Source organism: Lithohypha guttulata (genome assembly GCF_036872675.1).
Source record: "Lithohypha guttulata strain CCFEE 5908 chromosome Unknown scaffold_1, whole genome shotgun sequence".
NCBI classification, from domain to species: Eukaryota; Fungi; Ascomycota; class Eurotiomycetes; order Chaetothyriales; family Trichomeriaceae; genus Lithohypha; species Lithohypha guttulata.
Genome location: NW_027042750.1, coordinates 5,692,299 through 5,713,220, shown reverse-complemented (window position 1 = coordinate 5,713,220; position 20,922 = coordinate 5,692,299). Strand labels below are relative to the sequence as shown.

General features: G+C 49.2%; 6 protein-coding genes across 6 annotated transcripts; 5 read left to right on the top strand and 1 right to left on the bottom strand.

Moving 5' to 3' along the window:
• Positions 1–1,146: 1,146 nt before the first annotated feature.
• Positions 1,147–1,810, bottom strand: LTR64_002098 (uncharacterized protein; the record flags this gene model as incomplete). The annotated part of the gene is made up of 3 exons (XM_064896472.1): positions 1,147–1,188; positions 1,301–1,451; positions 1,491–1,810. The coding sequence occupies 3 exons, from the start codon at positions 1,808–1,810 to the stop codon at positions 1,147–1,149; spliced, it is 513 nt and encodes a 170-aa protein (XP_064759159.1).
• Positions 1,811–6,135: 4,325 nt separating this feature from the next.
• LTR64_002097 (uncharacterized protein) lies at positions 6,136–7,625 on the top strand (the record flags this gene model as incomplete). The annotated part of the gene is made up of 2 exons (XM_064896471.1): positions 6,136–6,233; positions 6,479–7,625. 2 exons carry the CDS (start codon positions 6,136–6,138, stop codon positions 7,623–7,625), a joined length of 1,245 nt encoding a protein of 414 aa, XP_064759158.1.
• Positions 7,626–8,316: 691 nt separating this feature from the next.
• On the top strand, positions 8,317–8,800 carry cdc4 (myosin II light chain; the record flags this gene model as incomplete). Its single annotated transcript, XM_064896470.1, has 2 exons — positions 8,317–8,482; positions 8,538–8,800. 2 exons carry the CDS (start codon positions 8,317–8,319, stop codon positions 8,798–8,800), a joined length of 429 nt encoding a protein of 142 aa, XP_064759157.1.
• Positions 8,801–11,002: 2,202 nt separating this feature from the next.
• On the top strand, positions 11,003–12,635 carry LTR64_002095 (uncharacterized protein; the record flags this gene model as incomplete). Its single annotated transcript, XM_064896469.1, has 2 exons — positions 11,003–11,148; positions 11,210–12,635. 2 exons carry the CDS (start codon positions 11,003–11,005, stop codon positions 12,633–12,635), a joined length of 1,572 nt encoding a protein of 523 aa, XP_064759156.1.
• Positions 12,636–13,174: 539 nt separating this feature from the next.
• On the top strand, positions 13,175–16,510 carry LTR64_002094 (uncharacterized protein; the record flags this gene model as incomplete). The annotated part of the gene is made up of 1 exon (XM_064896468.1): positions 13,175–16,510. The coding sequence occupies one exon, from the start codon at positions 13,175–13,177 to the stop codon at positions 16,508–16,510; it is 3,336 nt and encodes a 1,111-aa protein (XP_064759155.1).
• A 2,446-nt stretch (positions 16,511–18,956) lies between these two features.
• LTR64_002093 (uncharacterized protein) lies at positions 18,957–19,427 on the top strand (the record flags this gene model as incomplete). The annotated part of the gene is made up of 1 exon (XM_064896467.1): positions 18,957–19,427. The coding sequence occupies one exon, from the start codon at positions 18,957–18,959 to the stop codon at positions 19,425–19,427; it is 471 nt and encodes a 156-aa protein (XP_064759154.1).
• Positions 19,428–20,922: the final 1,495 nt, after the last annotated feature.

The following is a 20,922-nucleotide window of genomic DNA, read 5'->3' as shown; positions in this document are numbered from 1 at the left end:
TCTACATATCGTCCAAGCAAGAGTCAATAGTTGAAACGCAGCTTGTTTACAGTTGCATGAATGGCGAAGCGGACAACGTGAGGCGCAGGAGTGAGGGTGCTCCTCCGACAGCCGACTCATGGACCAAATTGAGAAGAGAAAGTAAAAAGTCCTCACATAATCGGAGGTTTCCGTATTGGGAAGGAGGAACACTTGAAGTGTTAGTACAGTTTTTGTGATCCTGGAATCGGTCGAAATCTAACATAGAAGTGCACTCTCTCAGGCCCCACGTAGAAACGGAACCTAGCCGGACCACCTGAAGTGACAGGATACTGGGCTTCATGCGAGGTACAGTCGAGCATCACAGGTCTGTTATACTAGCAATTGTCATACGAGCTCTTGCAGTACTCGTACATCGCCCCGGTTCTGGCTGGCTTGCGCCCTGCTGATAGTCTGGGACTATTCGACCATAGTTCGGAAGCTGTGGGGGTAAGGCTTTATGGTTTGAATCGTCTGATAGTCGCCTCGCTGCCTCGTGAACACTCTGCCATCCTCCCCACTGTTCTATCTCCTGCTTTGAGACGTTCGAATCTAGCGATATCTGTGGAGATGGTGAAGCTGAAGACGTTGAGTCTGGCACGAGCCGACTGTGTCTCTGCCGACGGCTCAATAATGTACCTGTTTCAGTGTTGCCCCAGACCCAGCTGTTTGTGCCAGCCTGCAAATCTGCCGAAAGTAGCACAATAAGGTCTTCGTCCTCTTCAAGGTTCTTAGTATCACTTGCTTGACGTTTCTCGACCAGCGCATTCAAGAGAAGACTTAAATGTCGGCCACAACTAACATTGACGGGTCTGCTATCTCCAACGGCTGCAACATAACGCAGTAGAACATCGAATGGTACCCAATGTTGTCGAAAAGCAAGGAACAGCATACATCGCCAAAGATGAGTGCATATCAGCGCAGTGGCCGATATCCTCAGTCGCGCCTCTGCGCTCCCTTCTCGATCGAGAAACAAGAAGCAGCGCGAGACCACAGTGGCCGTGTCTTGGGCAGTTCGCACACACGCATCGATCGAAGCGGACCTTTGCTCCAGCGAATTTGCTGGCGAGATATTATGTCGGTGTAACAAGAGTCGGACGTTCTGAAAATGTAATATTGGTGCCATGTTCATGGGATCGAGAGGGTCTGTGGCTCCAAGCTGTAGCGAAACTGGGAAAAGTTTCATACACTTGTTCATATGCACCTCAAATCTCCTCTTCGCGTCAATCGTGATGCACAACGACCGACACAGCTGGGCCAATGGTGCGATCAGTCGACACACATGTACAGATGCTAGGAGCAGTGTGGGTCTCTGTGGATGGAAAACGTCGGCAATGTATTCCTCCTCTTCGAGCAGTTGTGGGTATTCTGTGTCACAGTCTTCGTCCGCGATGAGCATCGGTCTACCGAGTTCCATTGCCACGAGTCTGTCCCTGTGTAAGCACGTTTCTTGCGTATGATAAGTAACTCACCTGTCACAAACGTAAAGAGAATACCATATCCTCTTGCGCATCTCCCCATCAATGGCTGACCAATACCCTCCTTGTATGTGCAGGCCTCTGTCTTGTGCGATTCGTGTAGCGCATCCTAGCCAGATCAGAGAATTCGACCTCATGTTGGCTTCCAGCATATATATGCTAAGGAGAAGTGACACAGGCCCTTGATTCGCACCGAATCTGTTATCCCAGAGGTTCATGTTTTGAAATGCCACCTGAACAAAGCCTTCGCTTTCGCCCCGTACCCGAATATCTGGCGAAGAGTATGCGCCGAGCCCGAGGATGGCGAACGACATCGTAATGACCTCCCGAGAGACATCGGAAGTCGCTTCGCCAGCATAGAGACTCCAGAATCGTTCGCAGAACTGTGGCCAATTTACAATGGGACAACGTTTGTGAACACTTTGCAAGTAGATATCCAAACAATGCTGAGCAATATTGCGAGGTGGAAGGATAGACAGAGGAAGTTTGCAGTGGTCCGGCTCGTCTGGGACAAGAGGCGATATGGGAGGCCTCAAAACACCTCTACCAACATCAGCTAACTGAAGTCGGATCACAGACAGGTCTTGTGGTGTGCGCGCTTTGAGCATACGTCGAGGTGATCGACTTATGTCCTGTATTTCGGGGTCCAGAAAGGGTGGTGCGCGTTGCGCCCGCTGTTCTGCAACATTTTCTGATGCTCGGATGAGATCTAATTGAGTTCTGGCCTCAACTAACTGCCTTTCCAGATCTTGCACCTGTCTGTACTGTGTCAGATAAGTCTTTGAACCATCGCTGGATAGCCCTGCTTACTTGATAGAAGACATGCGCCGATTGGAGTCCTTGGTGAACTGACATCGGACATTACGGCTCGAACACTCGGTGCAGCTTGTTGTCTCCGTAGCATCACACTATAGGAATTAGGGATTTCGTTACAGTCGAAGGTCAGAGACCTACTTTGACCTTTCGTTCTCGGCAGGCGTCGCAGCTAGGGTCCTTCCTGCGTTGACGATAGGCGCGCTTCGGATTGGGCACGATGACCTGACCTAGAGCGTCCACGTGAGAAACGCCAGTCGCTCCCGAGCCAGCATTGTAGTAGTCGTGTGCTAGCAAGTTTGTTTCCGCAGGCGACACCTGTCCAGTATCAGGTGTCGAACGAAAAGGCCGTAGGCTTGGTCCCGCCCTTTGAGCAAAGACTCCATCACTGCCATGACTTTCTGGACTAGAACTGGCGACGATTGTTGGAAGACGTGTTCGATGTCTTTCAATGTATTCGCTTTCGTCTGGTTGTGTTCGGATGGGGTACTCGTGATGTTGCATCTGGTCAAAAACCAATATGGTGTAGTTCTTCGAGGATTGCGTTCCTGTCGCGCTCTATCAGCAGCGAGACAGAGCGGGGTTAATAGAGCAGCCAAAGCCGGCGACGAGATTTGAGCGAATGCTCAGTTCCACGAAGCACTGCCAAGTTTCAAAAATGTTCAAAAGATCATAAGGAAGACCGTTTGCTCTGGATACAAACACTCAGGTGTGATTACACACATCCTTGAACCCATCCCAATCGATTGCAAGCGGAGCCCAATTCTGCAGAAAGCGTACACAATCGCAGCCTTGGCTACTGTGGAGTGAGCTTCGCCTGAATCATTTACAGGACTTGTCACTCGTTCAACGTTTGCCGTCAGTCTCTTGATGATTTCCCAGAGTCTAGCTCCCACAAAGTCGACGAGAAAGGCCGACATTCAGCAGTGGTGGCCACTCTCGAAACGTGCGTGGCGTCTCGGTAAAAGAGTTCACGAACCTGTGAACGCCACAGTTGCGAGCAGTAAAGGTTTCTTTCATGACGAACAAATTGTCCAATGCGCGATGCAAGAGAGATGCCTCTCCAGCATCCCAAATTCAACGGCAATGTGCCGACTGGAAGTGGTCTGCTGAAGATCCGGAGGGGTGGAACCGCAATCCACCAGCCAATGGTCCTTCAACGACGCTAGCAAGCTATAAGTTCTGGACATTTTAAATTTGTCCTGAAACTTTGTGTCGTCGCCCCTAGGAGTGAGCCGACTGAGAGGCGACCGTTGCCATGCCGATCATGAGCCCGAAGCTTACGCGGCGACTGCGGGAAGCTTCCTGTATAGAAGGCCTCGCAATGTTGTCAATCTGCGATGACATGGCATGTTCATCGAACCTGACTGCTCGAGTTGAAGTGGAGGAGGAGACGGGTGGGTGAGACTCTGTGAGGGTAAGTTTTGGGAACCAGGGTTCTGCTTTTGGCTGTCCAGATATTTTCAATCCTTACACGATACGGGACGTTTCTGGTGGATCGCTGATTACAGCGATGATCATTGACCAAGACTTGTCAAAGCCTTAAAATATGCACACCTTTCGGGGCTAAAGATGATCTACCACTACCGTATGTCTGTGCTGCGTTTCGGCAATTGGTCTAGCTCGACATGCACAATGGCGCTTGCCGTGCGCCGGACAATTTGAATGAGACTTGGTAGGAGCACATGACGGGAATGGAGCGAAACACCTCCGTCCTGCTTGTGCCGCTTCTGCTGGCGTATTATGTACTATTCAACAACGGACTGGCGTCGTGGTAAAGATTGGGGTTTACCAGGACAATGCTTGTGCTTGTACGATCAAACAAGATCCGGCCCTCCAGGATGAGCTCTCGAACTCACTCTGGCTTGAGGTGCTGTATGCAGATCTGTCTCGCTTTTCCACCACGACAATCTAGACCGCAAAAGCGCATAACCAGCATAAATTGCGAGTGTGAACTTGAAACGCACTAAGTGGATGCAGGGTCGTCGAGCCCTCCCCGACCGTTGTGGAACCTAGGAATCTAGATCCGACGATAGCTGACGAAGACTCAGAGGATCAGACATTCCGTCCAACTGCAGTATCAGATACAGCGAGCACTATCGCCAGATTCGAGCAAATTGCGAGAGCTTGGGCAACAAGATTACTACTGGTAAATGCTAAGCTCATTGATCTACACGATCGTCTGGCACCTGCCTCACCTGTGCTTCACCCGCTTCGCCTGGTTCACCTGACCATTGCCGAACGTCCGGAGTTGGATTGATCGACTGCTTTCTCAACGGTTTAGTTCCACTCGTCCCCACTTGAATCCACAGCGGGAAACCAGCATAGCTTATGGTTTCACTTTCACCGCTCGACATGCGTCGTTGTCGGCAAGGCCCTCTTAATGACATTCTTCCTCGACTCTACGGATATCTCATTTTCTCTTCCCCCATTTCGGCTTTCGTCTCCTCGCAGAAGTCTTTCGCGCCGATTTGCGCTACTCGTAGTTCGTTACAGCTGCAGGCGGGACAGTCAAAGTTGTGACTCCTCAAATACCATTTGTTTTCGAGTCGGGCCGGATCGGCGATTTGCAGCTCGCATTGCATTGCAGTAGTAACTACTTGTACGAACAGAACATGTAAACCAATCGACCAGCGAATGAGCGTAGTGAGCCCAAGCTGCTATTCGAGCTGATGATGTATTACAATGGACCCACGCTATCTGCATGTTGGTGACAATCGTTCCTGACCTCGTTTTGAACCACAGTGTTGATCAGTCTTGTGCTTCTGAGGATATCGCAGATCTGCAGTCAGATGCATAACACCTCAGACAGCCACACAGTCCGGAGCAAAATTATATCTGCCCGACTTTTGCGGCAGGGATGTTGTTGCACTTCATTCGGCTTTCGGTTCGCATGTGATGCGGAAGTCGTGCATGCAGATACGTAAGTAGCGCAGGATGTTTAGCCATTGTCATTGCAAAGACGTCAAGTGCAGTCTCGTTCATCGTAGTTAAGGTCTTTTAACTCGTACCTTGCTGGACTAGCTTGCTCCTGCTGAATCTAATCATAATTTTCTGCACGAGAGAAGTCAGACCTTCGATCTCTTCCTCCGGCATGGTTCCAACGAAATTCATGCTACATCCAACGTAGACAGGGAGTTGCATTCTCCGCGCCAAGATCTTTGCAAGTCTTGTGGCATAGTCAACGTTCGCGCCAGTGGCGACTAACGTCGTACTCAAGACTTGCTTCTCGTTCGTGCGCTGGGACACTGTCAGCTTGGAACTTAACATACACCATACCTAGTCCTACATCCGGCATTGCATATACAAAACTACCGAAGGATGCCAAAGATCCACCGCTTTCACCGAGTTCTGAAGTGGTCAAGTGTATCATCGTGTAGCCTGCCTCGAACGTGAGGTGTCCATGAAGTATAGCGTAGGGCGCTCTTGGTACTGGAAAAGAGATCTCGACAGCGTTAATGGTAGCGACCATAATGGGCATTAAAAAGTGCGTTGTTGCGTTCAAAAATAATGGTTCTGTTCCTGATGTCTGGTGTGCTCGAAGTAACACTCCTCACTCTTACACAATTTTAAACCTGCAGGAGCGGACGAATGCCGTTCAGTAGGGCGGGAGTTGCCGGTGCAAGCGCCATAAGCACGACTCGCAGCAGTAATTTGACCCACAATTGGGGGATTGAAGTTATCGTTCTCTCGAATATTGAACTATTTCCGACTTGGCAGATCAAGTGCTTGTCAAGGCGTTGCTATACCTTGTTCGACTCACTTCAGACACCATAAATATCAACTGAGCACGTTCCAATTCTTGAATTACATACCTGTGATAAAAATGGAAGAATCAGCTACGGCAAAGCAACCCTTTGACTCGGGGCCACTTGCTGACGCTGGCGAAAGACGAGCGATATTCAACGTCTTAGATTCGTTTCGGTAGGTAAACACAAAATTGGAACGCGCATCTGAGTAAGCGACTTCTCATCTGCTTTGTGATAAGTTTGTGTCGTGAAGGGGGTTTCCAGGCTTGCGGCTGGTCTCGATCACGCCCATTGTCAGTCGTCCCAAATCGTGGTCCTCACCCTCGCTTCACCTTTTGACTCCTCCTTGTACTGTTTAACAGTGAGATATGTCGAGACTTCCCTAGTGCCATATCAACGACTAATTCACCACACATACAGCCAGTACCGCAAGCAGACCCATTTCGGCACCACTCACCGACGACGGCAGAACTTTTACGCATTACCTAAGAATCATCAAGATCTCCTGAACTCGCCCGGAACACTTTTCCTGGACAATCTAAGCGCGATCGATGATGCGATAGATGAGAATGCAGATATTGAGAATGAAATTCTTCAATTAGGGCTGGAAACATTCGATCTGCCGGCACAGCCGCACATTGATAGCTGGAACAATTGGCACGACACAGCTAGGCCTTTAGATCTTGACAAAGCACATTCCACTCTCAAGCAATTTTGGCGAGACTGGTCGCGCGAAGGATTTGAGGCAGAGCTCAAATCAGTTCTCGACACTATCTTGCACGATGTGAAGAGTTACCTGGACAGTCCTGTGACCAACACCAGAATCCTCCTACCAGGTGCTGGACTTGGACGGCTGTTGTTCGAACTATGTCTAGCCGGCTATACAGCTGAAGGCAACGAGATATCATACCATCAGCTGTTGTCATCAAACTTTGTATTGAATACCACCAAGTACGCTAACCAATACAAGCTCTACCCGTTTATAAATAGCTTCAATAATCACACAAGTCGCGCTAATCAGTTACGATCTGTTACCATTCCGGATGTGCATCCAAGCACGGCAATGAGTGAAAATTTGAAGGCAGGTCTTCCCATTGGTAACATGAGCATGACAGCAGGAGATTTTATCACATCGTATACATCAGCCGAAAGTGCTGGTTCGTTCGATGTGGTGGCTACGGTGTACTTTATTGATACAGCGCCAAATGTGATCCGATACATCGAGACAATACACCATTGTTTGGGGGAGAATGGATTATGGATCAATATCGGACCTCTTCTCTGGCACTTTGAAGATCGACTGACTGATAAGCATGATGTGCATGTGGACGAAGAGAACGACACACAAAACGTAGCAAAGGATTCTACTGGTATCGCCGAACCTGGCTCATTCGAGCTGACTGAAGAGGAGGTGATGACTCTGGTGCAGCGTATGGGATTCGAAGTCATCTTCCAGGAGACTTTGCCCCCAAATGCTGGAGCCTATATCCAAGATCCTTCAAGCATGTTGCAGCATGTCTACAGGTGCAGCCACTGGGTGGCGAGGAAGACGAGTGCTTCAAGTTGAGTGGTTGGTAGGTGAACTGGTTGCACTGGGACTGATCTGCTAGACCATTATAGGCATCGGATGCATGCGACCATTTCTAGCAGAAGATGAGCTAAACTTGCGATAATCAACTTTAGCTGTGCCCGTAGATAGCCGATATGTCTACTAGCAAGTGTAGGATCATTGTTTGAGCCCAACACTGCTCGACATGCTCAAGTTGAGCCACATAAAACATGGTTCTCTACTCTTGGCAGGAGCTGACGGTTGCCCGGGCAGCGCTTGGCAGTCACGACTCACAAACAAAAGTGCTGCTCGGAAGTCAGTCCCTGCCAGCAGAATGATCCACATGCACATCGCTCCTTCTCGGTCTTTGCCTGCTCCTGACCCTTTGTATGTAGAATTCAACAACTCTGCTACGAGGAAATACATTGACCTTTGCACGATCCATAAGTCCTTTGGCAACCGTCGAGAACCTCACGTAAACTCCCTTTAAAATGGTAAGTCGCACTTCTCCAATCCTGCATGTGATCCGCTGTGAGGACTGCGCCGTTCCCTAAATCCCGGACGAGCAAAACAAACGACTGGAATTCCTGTTGCGACGAGCCGAGAACTTTCTTGTCCCGTAAACAAACAGCTTTTGCTTTCTTCAAACAACTCGTCGTTTCCTGCGATCTGGGTCGTTATCTTTACTATCACGAAATTGTCTGACAAGATGGCCTCACAGACTTCAACAAATTACAAAGAAGCGTTCTCGCTATTCGACAAGCGCGGCAATGGTAGAGTTCCTCTCGAAGACTTGGGCGACCTCCTACGAGCATGCGGTCAGAATCCTACACTTTCTGAGATAAGAGAACTGGAGAAGAGCGTGGGTGGCGACTGTAAGTCCGCCATACAAATAGCATACCGAAGAAATGAGCTGACATCCGGCCGTAGTTGACTTCGACTCCTTTTCGAAAGTCCTCAACCGTCCAGGAGGTTTCAAAGACCCAGGCGAGCCAGAAGAGTACTGCCGCGGCTTTCAGGTTTTTGACAAAGACATGACTGGCTTCATTGGTGTCGGTCAATTACGCTACATTCTGACAAACCTGGGGGAGAAAATGAGCGACGAAGAGGTGGACGAGCTCCTCAAGGCCGTTGACACAAGCTCTGGCGAGATAAACTATATGGAGCTCGTGAGGACGATTCTGGCGAACTAAAGCAATCTTGCACGAGGAAACGATTTGCATTGTATGGTCAAAGGTGGAGTTTTGGTATAGGAGCAGGAAATGTTGTACATGAACATTGAAGTCTTTTTATCGAGAGAACACCAGCGTTGCTTTCAGCATGATCGGCAAACACCATGCGTTGTGCGAGTATCCCTGCATGGCCACCAGGCAATGGCCAGTTCATGTACTATCTCAGGCAGGCGAGAATTTATACTACCACATCTACATCCTCCTCGCGGCCATCTACAATGGCTGCGCGATCAATACCCGTCCATCCTCCTTCCCAGCCTTTCCCGCATTCATCTCCTCCGTACTCATTAATCCTCCCGGCAGAATATACACAACTTCATCCGCCTTTACTCCTCCGTGTCCGTGCTCGAAATGTGCCTGGTCCAACCTGTACCCCACGATCAACTCGCACCTCTGACACCGCAGCAAGATCCTCTTTTCGAAACCATCCTCGCGCCTTATGATTATGACTTGACGTTCCGACGTGACGTTCCGCAAGACACTGTGCCCCTGACCAGATGGAAGAGAGAGGACGGTTGCTTTGTCCAGAGCTGGAGGTGCACGTATCGGCAAAGAGGATAATGGATGCGAAGTGGTGAGGATTAGGGTTGTGCAGAGGCAATGGTAGCTACGTGGAGAGGTCATGATTTGACTACTACAACAGTGGATTTGTGGTTGCAATAGTGTTGAAAGAGATGTTTTGGGCTGAATCCGACAACAAGATCTGAAAGGTGTAGACTCGATATACACTTAAGATTCTGCTGCAATGATGCTACTTTTTCGAAATAGCATGGACAATAGATTCGTTTCCCAAAACATGCCCGAGGCAGCAGTTTTCCGGAAGTGTTCCAGTTTGTCATTTGTGTTCAAAACACCTACCAGACTCCCACCTGGTATCACTTGTTTTATGTGAATGCGGAACTCAGCCACTAAAAGTCATGTTTTTTGCAACAGACGTACCATGAACACCGAGTGATGGACCAATTTAGCACGTCATTGCTTGCATCGCTGACAGTGTTGAGTAGGCGCGATGTCAATAGCCCCCAGTTTCCTTCCAGCCCCTACACTTGTATCACCCCATGATCCTGTCTTCATCCTGCTTAGCTCTCTTGGCGAGGTATCGAAACCAACACCTCGACTCCACGCAGAGCCTCAAGGTCGCACTGATACGTAGTGGGGACGCTCGAAAATACTGGGTACTCCCTGTTGCGATGCATATCTTGGAGTGGTCCACCTTGCCGGACTGACCGCACTATCAATATACATTAGTCTGTTGGCGACTGTGACTTAGACACGGTTCATACATCCTTATGCTCCGCCTTCCTCCCTGTTTTCCTCACCACAGAATTAGCAAGCAGGCTTAGGAGACATTAAAGCTGCCAACGGATTGTAGCAGCATCTCCCCACCTCTGAGATATCTACGATCTGGCGAAGGACATCTTGAATACTTCTCATCTCTATGTTTTGGTATTGCTGAAATCGCGAGTGTCGGTGTCGCAAGTGTCAGACTAATTGGCTATATCTGATAAAGCACTCTCACGAGCCACCTCGACCTGATTTAGTCCTGAAGAGATGGACAGGTAGGTCAAAGCCAGGCACTGCTGACTGTGACAGCGACTGACGGATAACAGGGTCAACAACGTTGCGAGCTCAAACGGTTTTGGCAGATACAACCTCGTTGCCGAGTCGTCGCCCTCCTCCATTGTCAAGAAAGGCCGAACATTACACGTCTTTCTCAGGTCTGTCGGACTTCAGTTATTCAATGGGGCAACAGCATGGAAACGACATCACGAAGGCGCCAAAATAGCTGTTTACAATGACCGTGTCACCGCAAGTCTGTTCTCCTGGTTACACATCCCACCGTTGTGCATCGCAGTCGCCATCATAACCATTAATTTGGTTGGCAGGAGGATTGGGCAAATACTGGACCCCACACTATCTACCGGATTGCAGTTTTGTGCTAAGTTGCACGAAGTCCTCATGCAAACATCGTTAGCAGCAATAACTCTCGGCCTAGTAAGACGAGAGCTACTTGGGAATGGACTTCCCCTCGGCACAATATTTGCTCCTGCACAAACAACCTTCATATCGTACCTTTGGTCGTTGGAGTATTGGGCAGCCATCACAAGCGTTGGACTCGGCAGCATTCGAATTGTTTTCTTACTATGTTCTTTGTTCGCTTCCATGATCTTGGCGGGTCTGGTCGGACCTTCCAGTGCCATAGCGATGATTCCACGGACCATTAACCAGACCATGTTCAACGTCCACTACTTCTCAGATCTGCCACTCACTTATCCCATGTCCATTGGTCATGATCACCAGCCACTCAAGTATGTTACACTTTGTCCATAGCTCTTTATTTATTTGTCATGGTCACTTACAGCGGTCTAGTGACTCGGCTACGATAGACAACCAAATCTTTCAACTCCTTACCAATAGCGAGGCTTCTTCCTCGTCAAAAGATTGGGTCGCAGTCAGTTCCGGCAATATTCGACGCAGCCCTCGCAGATGGATTTACGACGAGGACGCTTGGTATACTGGATCGAGGTTGAGTTACAGACCTGTGACATCTTTTCCCAGTGCGCAAATTGTGAACGTTTTGTCGTCATGCGGCGTTCTGGTGGACAGCATCACAGGCACGAGAACGATGAAATTCCAAGGCAAAGTCCCTCGAGTACAAGTTACCTGTCGTGAGGCAGATATGTGGGGGAATAGGTCAGGCCACAACATTTCTGAGTTTACCAACGGCAGCTACGTTCCCTTCCCTCCCGACACTGGTCTGCAGGATTTCATGAGCATCTCTGACTTTCTCGCTATCGCCGACAAGAATGCGAACGTTGACATCGTCTGGACAAGCGCTCCTACTATCAGCCAACCTCGTCCCTCGGTTCTAGTGATGGTCGGTTCATTCACCACATGGAGTGGTGTCAGCCATCTGGGCGGGTTGGGGTCGATACAAGGCTGCTCTGTAGACGCGATCTGGTCGGATGCTACCTATGAATGGCGCGGCGAAGGTTCTGAGAAGGTCAACGTGGCTTCCGCGAACGTTTTTGACGAGGAACTCCTAGGAGAACTTGTTAATGGATACATACCTACGCCAGACGGGGCAAGTGAATTTATACATGACTTTCCAAAAGAGACAAGAATTGAGATTGATCCAGGTTGGGCACGTCGTTTAACCAAGTTCGCTCCGACCATACACAACCTCTTGAACAGTGAGTCAAACGACTGGAATGCCAACGAGATTTTGAGCGTTTCTGTGGCGGCGTTTCTGGCAGATTGGCATACCAAGTCCGGCTCTGTCGCAGAATGCTGGCCCAAAAACGAGCTAGACGACCTCGCCAGTAATCAACGTTTTGGAAAGCTCTCCACTTACCTCAGGACGCCTGAGGTCGATCCCACTTTTGACATAGTATGTTTTAACTGGCTACAGCAGTACAATGATCTTCACGTCTCGAAGATGGAACTTATATGGCATGGAGTAGGCTACAACAGCACCGGAACCACAGTGTGCTTGGCCTTAGCAGTATTGATTGTCTACTGTGTTGTGGTTTTGGCTTACCTTATCTTCCTCTTCGTTACTGGTAAGGCAGGAAGCAGTTGGGACTCAATCGCCGAGCTGTTCATGCTAGCTCTGAATTCTCGACCTCCTACACATCTTGGAAGAACGAGTGTAGGAGTGGAGACCATGCGGACGTTCAAGGAACCTGTCAGCATACGTGTGAATGAGGGACAGGAGTGCGAGTTGGTGTTTGGGAACAGCGAAACGGCGAAGACGAGCTCGTATAGCAAGGTGGTTCCGAACTTTAGGTATTGACATTGACATTTCAGTACCCTTGCTGCGTCTAGTCTTCATCGGTCCCCACTCGTCCTTGTGAGTCTTTTGTGAGCATTCCTGAAGATCGTGCTTGTCTGCGGCACAGTACACTTCTCAAGCGTTTCCAGCTTGGATTTGTTTCAGTCCAGCATATCCCGAACAGGAGGAGAAAGCTGATAACATTCCTCATCATTTGCGTCGTCGATGTCCGAGCACACGTTCGTGATTGAGATCGGTGAATGGTGTTTCGTTCCATCCTACATCGGATTAAAATACGTAAGAGCTTGCAGTCAGCTGTCTATGCTTGAGCTTTCCAAGATTCATGTGGACCCAGAATGCGACCCATCTCGCGACGCGTTCTTACCTGTTAGATTCGCGACACGAGTGGCTCCTGCCGCGTCTGCTTTGGGCTCCGCATACGTCACTGATCCTTATTGATCCTCATTTTCACTCATAGCGAGATTCGGCAAATTGAAGGAGCTCGAGTGAAAGTAGAGAATATCCTGTGTCACGGAGTATGTGAACTCGAGTGCTGTAAGATGCCACCCTTCGTTGGACGAAAACGACGTTCCGCTTCACCCGTGCCTGCTCCTCCACCCGCGAAAAGAGTAAAGACTGGAGCACCAAGCGCATCCAGACCCCCTCCAGCACTGCAGAAGAAGATCAGCAGATTCACTGTCGGTAGTGATGACTCTGATTCGACCTTGAGCGAGGTTGATAGTGACGAGTTTGAGGATGTTGCTGGTCCCAGCAAGCCCTCGAGTTACCACAGGTTGGCTCATGCTGGCAAGCAAGACGATGACGAGGACGAGGACATAGAATGGGAGGATACTCCAGCTCATCCTGTCGCCCCTGACTTTTCAAAGCGCGAGTTCAAAGATGTAAAGATCACCGTGGACAAGGACGAGGAACCCTACTTCAGCGCTCGAAACACGACCAAGAAAGGTCCTTCGAAACGTGAAAAGCAGGCTCGGATGTGGGCTCATCAAATGCATGTTCAGTTCCTTTTATGGCACAATGCAAAGCGAAATGAGTGGGTCAACGATAAGAAAGTGCACGATATTCTGCTGAAACAGCTACCATCACAGATTACAAAAGAGATTGAGAAGTGGAGGAGAGCCAGTGGGCTGACTGTTGAGTCACAGGAGCGGTTGTCAAAGGACAAGAAGAAGAAGATCAAGAAGTGGAAGGCCAACGGAGAACGAAACGAGCGGGACTGGGGTCGTCCAAGCCAGAGACTCGAGGAGGGCAAACCAGATATGAGCTCTGGCGATCCAATCATCAGTCTATTGAAAGTACTTGCTGCTTATTGGAAGAAGAGATTCGCAATCACAGCTCCCGGTCTAAGAAAGCGTGGTTACAGCACAAGGGCTATCCTGCGCAAGGACATTGAATCATACCGCAGTGACAAGCACCATCCTGCGAAACATGGAGAAAGAATCCAAAGCCTGCAGCATTTTCGCAATCTGGCAGAAAAATGTGGAGGCTCTAGAGACATAGGCGCGCAGCTCTTTACGGCTTTGTTGAGAGCTATTGGTATTGAGGCACGACTAGTTGCTTCACTGCAGCCGACAGGTTTCGGTTTCACCAAAGCTGAAGAGATGGTACCACGAAAGATCATAGATCCCGAGTCATCTGAGGACAGCGATGTTGGAAGCGAACCAGAGGCGTCTAAGAAGAAAGGCAAAGCACAATCACGCAAAGCAGGAGTCAAGTCTGCTCCCATCGATCTGGATACTGATGTCGAGGATGACACAAAGATGGAGACGGATGATGAATCAGTAGTCGACGTAACACCAGCTATGCCCAAAGCCAGACCAGCAAAGTACGACAGAGACCTGCTCTTTCCAGTATACTGGGCAGAGGCTATTTCACCGATCACATCCAAGGTCTACCCCGTGTCACCCCTTGTGCTCGAGAATGCAGTGGCCACCTCTGCTGAGACCTTAGCTGCTTTTGAACCCAAAGGGGCTAAAGCGGACAAGACACGGCAAGTCATGGCGTATGTCGTGGCTTACTCTTCAGACTATTCTGCCAAGGACGTTACGGTGAGATATCTACGCAAGAGACTTTGGCCTGGAAAGACGAAAGGTTTTCGTGTACCAATTGAAAAGGTGCAGATTCACGACAAACGTGGAAAGGTCAAACGAAGTGAGCAGTATGACTGGTTCAAGCATGTTCTCAGCGCCTACCGGCGGTCCGACCGCAAACGTACTGCCGTTGATGACACGGAAGATGCTACTGATCTAGTACCCGCTGAGCCTGAGAAGAAACAGCTTGAAGGCGACACATTGCAAAGCCTCAAGGCATCGACAGAATTTGTGATTGAAAAACATCTACGACGTGAAGAGGCACTGATCGTTGGCGCAGAGCCTGACCGATATTTCAATCTTGGCAAGGGTGAGAAGCAGGAGGAGATAGCAGTCTACAAGCGCTCGGACGTTCGAAGAGTCATGACAGCTGAATCTTGGCACAAGGAAGGTCGAGTGCCGAGAGCAGGGGAAGCTCCTATGAAGTACGCGCCTGTACGTGCAGTGACTCTGACGCGAAAAAGAGAAGCCGAAGAGCATCTCATTCGTACCGGCGAGAAGCAGATGCAAGGTCTATACAGCGAGGAACAAACAGAATATATCATACCACCTCCAATCAAAGATGGTCACATACCAAAGAACTCATATGGTAACATCGATTGCTTTGTGCCCAGCATGGTGCCGAAAGGTGCAGTCCATCTACCATTAAAGGGATGTGTACGCCTGTGCAAGAAGCTCGAGATTGACTTTGCAGAGGCGGTCGTCGGATTCGAGTTTGGTAACAAAATGGCTGTTCCGGTTATTCAGGGTGTAGTGATCGCCAAGGAGAATGAGAAGGTCGTGCGAGATGCATGGCGGACATGGAACGAAGAAGAGGAGACTAAGATGGAGAAGTTGGTCCTTGAGACTTGGCGCAAGATGGTGATCGGGCTCAGAATACGCGATCGAGTGCAAGAGGAATATGGATTACCTTCCGACCGAGGAGATCTTCAATCAGGTCGTGTCAAGGACGACCCTATTCAGCTTAACGAGGAGGATCATACCACGGGCGTTGAGCCAGATCAGAATGATCATGAATTCGGTGGCGGCTTTCTCGTTGATCATGAGGACGATGCCAATCAACGCGAAGAACTGACCTTGGACTTCTTCGCTGAATCGGACACGGACCGAAGGGGTTTACCAAATATCTCCGCATCGCAAGACTATTACAGTCCCGATTACAGCCAAGGATACCCAACCCCTGTGTCACCTCCACGCCTGTCGGAGAAGTCTGCCTCTGCACCTGGGCCTGAACCAATTCTATACGATAGCGATGAAGATGATCTGGGAAGCACGCGAACACCCAGAGATACAGCTGGTGGTTTTCTTCAGGACGACGAAGAATCCAGTGCTGCCGTGCCCGCCTCGAAACCAAAGAAAACGGCGAAGCGCAAGTCCATTACAGTCGCTTCTAACGACAATGGAGGAGAGAATGGTACTACTGCACCTGAATTGAAGCCTCGACCTCGTGGTAGACCACGCAAGACTGCAACACAGCAAGAAGCACCCACATCGTCAGTGAAGAAGACACGAAGCACGCCTGCTCGTGGCGCAAAATCCAAAATCACATCGATGAACGTCGATGGTTCCGCTGACTCCGAGAACGATGACACCCAGACGGGTAGTAGAGAGTCACATGCATCGCATGACAGCGGCTACACTGATTCGGGCATTGAAATGTTCACTAAGCAGTCAGAAGCACCCGCGTCAACAACGGTCATAGGTGGCAGCACTGGTCGACGCGGGCGGAGGCTGCTGCGAAAAGAAAGTACGAGGGTGACTAGCCCATACTTCGACCAGCAATAATGCACGATGCCCTGGCCACAAGAGACGGTAAGGGAGGAACGATGTCCGTTCACATATGAGGAAAGTGCGATGTCGCCCTGTTTTCTCCGTCTTCCTTCCGCTTTCGTTTCATTGGGCATGTATATCTCGCTGCTGTAGGGATGTGGATGGAACACTATTACTGCGCGCAGGCGCTACAGCTACCAAGGAGCAGGAATGCAAGTGAAAATTCTTCGTTTCCAGCCAAAGGCTGCGTCGAAATGCATACAGTAGCAACTGTAGACAGGATCTGAGCATAACTAAACCCAACACTAGAGCGACAAGCGTGGCTGAAAAGGCTCCTGGCAAGATGAACGGCTTGAGGATTGTGTACGTCAAGAGCTAGATTACTTCTGTATGCATGCTGGACCTATCGTATGTCCAATTCTGCTCTCCTCTATCAAATACACCATGCACAGACGTTTTGCTCTGCCACCGATTTAAGTGACGCATATCTTGCAGTGTTGACATACCTCGTAGATATACCCTGTAAAAGAAACCTGACAATACGTCTCGCTATAAACAAGCTGTTGAGTCCTCAGACATTGGGAGCAAGTATTGTGGGAAGCGTAAGTATGAAAAAATGTTCGTTGTTGGCCTCACTCCAGGTCTCAACCAGCAGTACAATGGTCGTTTCTCAGAGAGAGCGTGATCATAGTCTCAAATATTCGTGCAACGTGGTGGGTGCAGCCTAGAAACCGACGTTTCGAGATTGTGCTCATTGATTCGTGGTTTCAATCTCGAAACAACTTGAAGTTGAAGTTGAAATTCACCCGGCCCCGCCAACAAGTTGTTTGGGGTTCGGTACTTTCGCCGGCAGCCACTCGAGCGCGATTATCCTGGGGCTGAACTCAACGTCAAAGGATCCCAGACTTGCCATCTTCCGGATTGTGTCGCAATATCACGGCATTTCAAGTGACCAGGATTCGCACGCTGTGGCGCTTCACCAACCTGTGTTTGTCATCATCTCAACATCGCACTTGTCCATATATTCGGACGAGCATTCGCGCTGATCGACAAAATCTGCCCCACTAATTCAGTAAGACTGACCTAGTATTCCCCATTGACATCACAACCTCAAAATGAGACTCTTTCGCATCTCGAATATTCCTACTTGTAGTACAAAGCTTTGTCCCAGAAAAGAACCAGAGCGCGGTTGCCTGAAGAGAATAGAAGCACCTGCACCAAAAGAGTCATGTCCGATTCTGACACTGCCCTCAGAGATTCGAGCAGAGATCTTCAAGTACCTTCTCGACGATGTCGGCCTGACCTTCAGGTTTTGTGAATCTTTCATTTCGTCCTCATGCTGGGCCACGTGGCCTGAATATCACAAAAACTTATCGTTTCTTCGAGTGTGTAGACTGTTCGAGCAAGAAGGCACGAAATTGGTTCAGATTGAATCTATCAAAGTCGAACTGAAAGCACCACCAGAGTGCCATCACTCTACGCAAACCGAACCAAAGCGGTTGGCGGCCGCTTTCTCGAGGTCGTCACCCCAGTCCATCGACCTATCCTTTGAGACCATACGGCCACATTTGAAAACGATAACTATTGACGCGAAGTACGCTCTCAGCCGTTTACTGGAGACTGACTTACTAGAACAATTTCCGAAGTTACAAAACGTTCGAATTGCTCAAACATTGTGGCCACGAGAATGCCAGCCCAACTACCGCGAGCAGCTCAATACGTTTGGCTCGAGGCAACTTCTGCTGAATCAAAGCCTCGGCGAGGTTTCCAATGATCGGTATTCTCGAGTCATGTCAATGACCCATGTGCAGCCCAGTTGTTGCTCAGACAACATGAAGCTCGGCACCCTCCTCAATCACTCCAAGCTCAAACGTTTCTATCCAATTTCAGTCGATGTGTCCATAAGAATACGTGGCCGTGCTATGCATTCCCTGGAATCAGAAGACGGACCGCAGTTCCCAATTACCAGAGACGTGTCAGCCTTGCGCTTCACGTATGAATGGCCGAGCAAGAAGATGACAAAGCTGGAAGTTGACATGTACAACCAAGTCATGGCCCTAGCAATCAAGACTGAGTGGACGGAGAGCGTACCTCTCGGCCGGCACGGTATCAGTCCAAGAACCTCCCAGACCACGACTTGACCATAGTCTTTGTCAGACAAGACATGAACATAATGTCTGACAGCACCGTTGCTTATTGCAAAACGCTGTCTTTGTTTGTCGAACGTCTGTCATGTCAATCCTAAGATCCAAGGATATTGTTCAGTGAGACAATGGCATCGTTCACACAAAAGATCGTCATTTACCTAGAACTCCCATATACTGTCGCAAGAGGGTTATTGTCGTTCCAATACAACCACAATCTCAAAAGACACAAGGTATTCTAGCATCTGATTACTAGCCACGATACTGCATACATGCATACCGCTCAAGATATGGTTGTCTCCGAACCTCGTCCAATCATGCCCCAGGTCGAGCAGAGCTCAGCCGAGGATCCATTACATGGCTACGAAAGCCAAATTCAGCAAAAACCACTCGTCACTACCGATGATCCAGAGGCGACACTCTCTGACACCATTCGCCTAGCTCACAATGTTATCTCCGGGCTTGACGCTTACGCCAAGATCCTGCAAAAAGACCTTGTCGAAGACCTTATACCGAGTATCGTGACCTACGAGATCCGACGCTTACAGCGCCTGCAAGTTGTTATTGAGATGAAGGTCGACCGACTGATAAGGATACGAGATGCTATGGCCAAGCAAGCACAAGCAAATCTTAGCCATGAGCGATGGGTTTACAAGAATGGGAAGTGGGCTATCAAAACAGCAGACCAGTACCCCTGTGAGACTGACGTACTTTATATACAGCGCGCCCGGGCATACCTGATCGATTGCCATGTCCTGTACAAGATCAACTTTGCCCTTTGTCGTTAGTGAGAGCAGCGTGCATGTGTCAATCTGACGAAGATGACAAATAGAGAAAGAGGAAACCTTACATTTTCAGATATGAAGAACATGGAGGACGACTAGTGAGTTAATCCCTGCTCTCACAGGCAATACATATACTTATATCGTTCAGGAAGAGAGTAGCAGCTAGACTCGTTCCAAGCGCACTGCAAGGTCTTGTTCTGACAAATCGTACAATTTTTTTCCGTACTAAAGATTTCCGCATTTCTTGCTCACAACGTTGTCTTTGCCCGATGAGATCTCTACATGGCTGTTCACAGTCTCTGGCCCCAAAGCCACGTATCTGTCTCTCATTTGCGGGTCACTTTTGTAGCAATATGTCATACTTACCGATGTTCAACGTACATCGACCTGTGCAAGTTCCTGATCGCTTACACCGCACTCATACTGGTTGTCTTCAAAACCACACTCACTTCGGATCCAATTCTATCTCTATACATACTCAGTGCCATCGCATACATGTGGTCACAATCTTGAATATGAACAGTTCCCCGAGAGAACCTGCTTGGAGAAAGCTAGAGGAAACAAGGATTAATGCTCATTCTTGTGCGAGCATGACGTTCATTCGTGCTGCAACAACGAGCATAGCAATCTTGTGGTCGATCATAAGAGCGCATATCATGGCATCCATTTGGCATCCTTGGTTACATACCAATGATAGTCTTCGCAGCGAAGCTGTTAAACAGAAGTGTATAGTGCGGTCTCATACCATCCTTGACCATGAGATATAGGGCCGCCTAATCAGCATACCGGGCATCGAGTCGAATTGTGCAATCTGTTCGAACCTTTGAGAAGTTCTTGATCATTCTTACAGACAACGTGGCTCAGTACATGACTGCAAGCTGATACAATTTGGTTCTGAGGCTGATTACCAGGTAACAGTACCGTGAGAAAAGTCTGATCGCAGTGTAACATTACTGTGACATTACACTGATCCCGTTCAACTAGGTACTTCTACGCAACCATTCACTCTTCTCGCCGCGAATGCGACTTATCTGAAAGATACTTACTATCCAGCACAATTGGAATAGTCCAACGTCTTGCCATTTTCGACGCATTACAAACTCTTACCACTCCAAGACCTGTGCCATCTTCCCATCACACCTCCTGGCCACGCTGACTATACGTACCTTCCACTCACGACAGACCAGCAGCTCGTTTCGCATCCCCAAATGTGAGTATGCCAGCTGCCGCATTCCTCCAGTAACACCGTCTGGTGCCAGTCCCGTCTTCAGTATTCGACCGCTTTGTCGAACATACTTGACAACGCGGTTTTCCATCGCTTCCCAACACAAGTTGTGTCCCAGAGCACGTCAGTCCATTCCTTCTGCATGTGAGACATCGATCCTCTTCGGCCTTTGTCATGGTGGTTGGTTCTTTTGCACATAGAGAGTATGCGACTGGGTCATCTGCAGCTGGTCGACGAGGCCCGGCGTGTCTATTTTGAGCGTTTCGAGGCCTA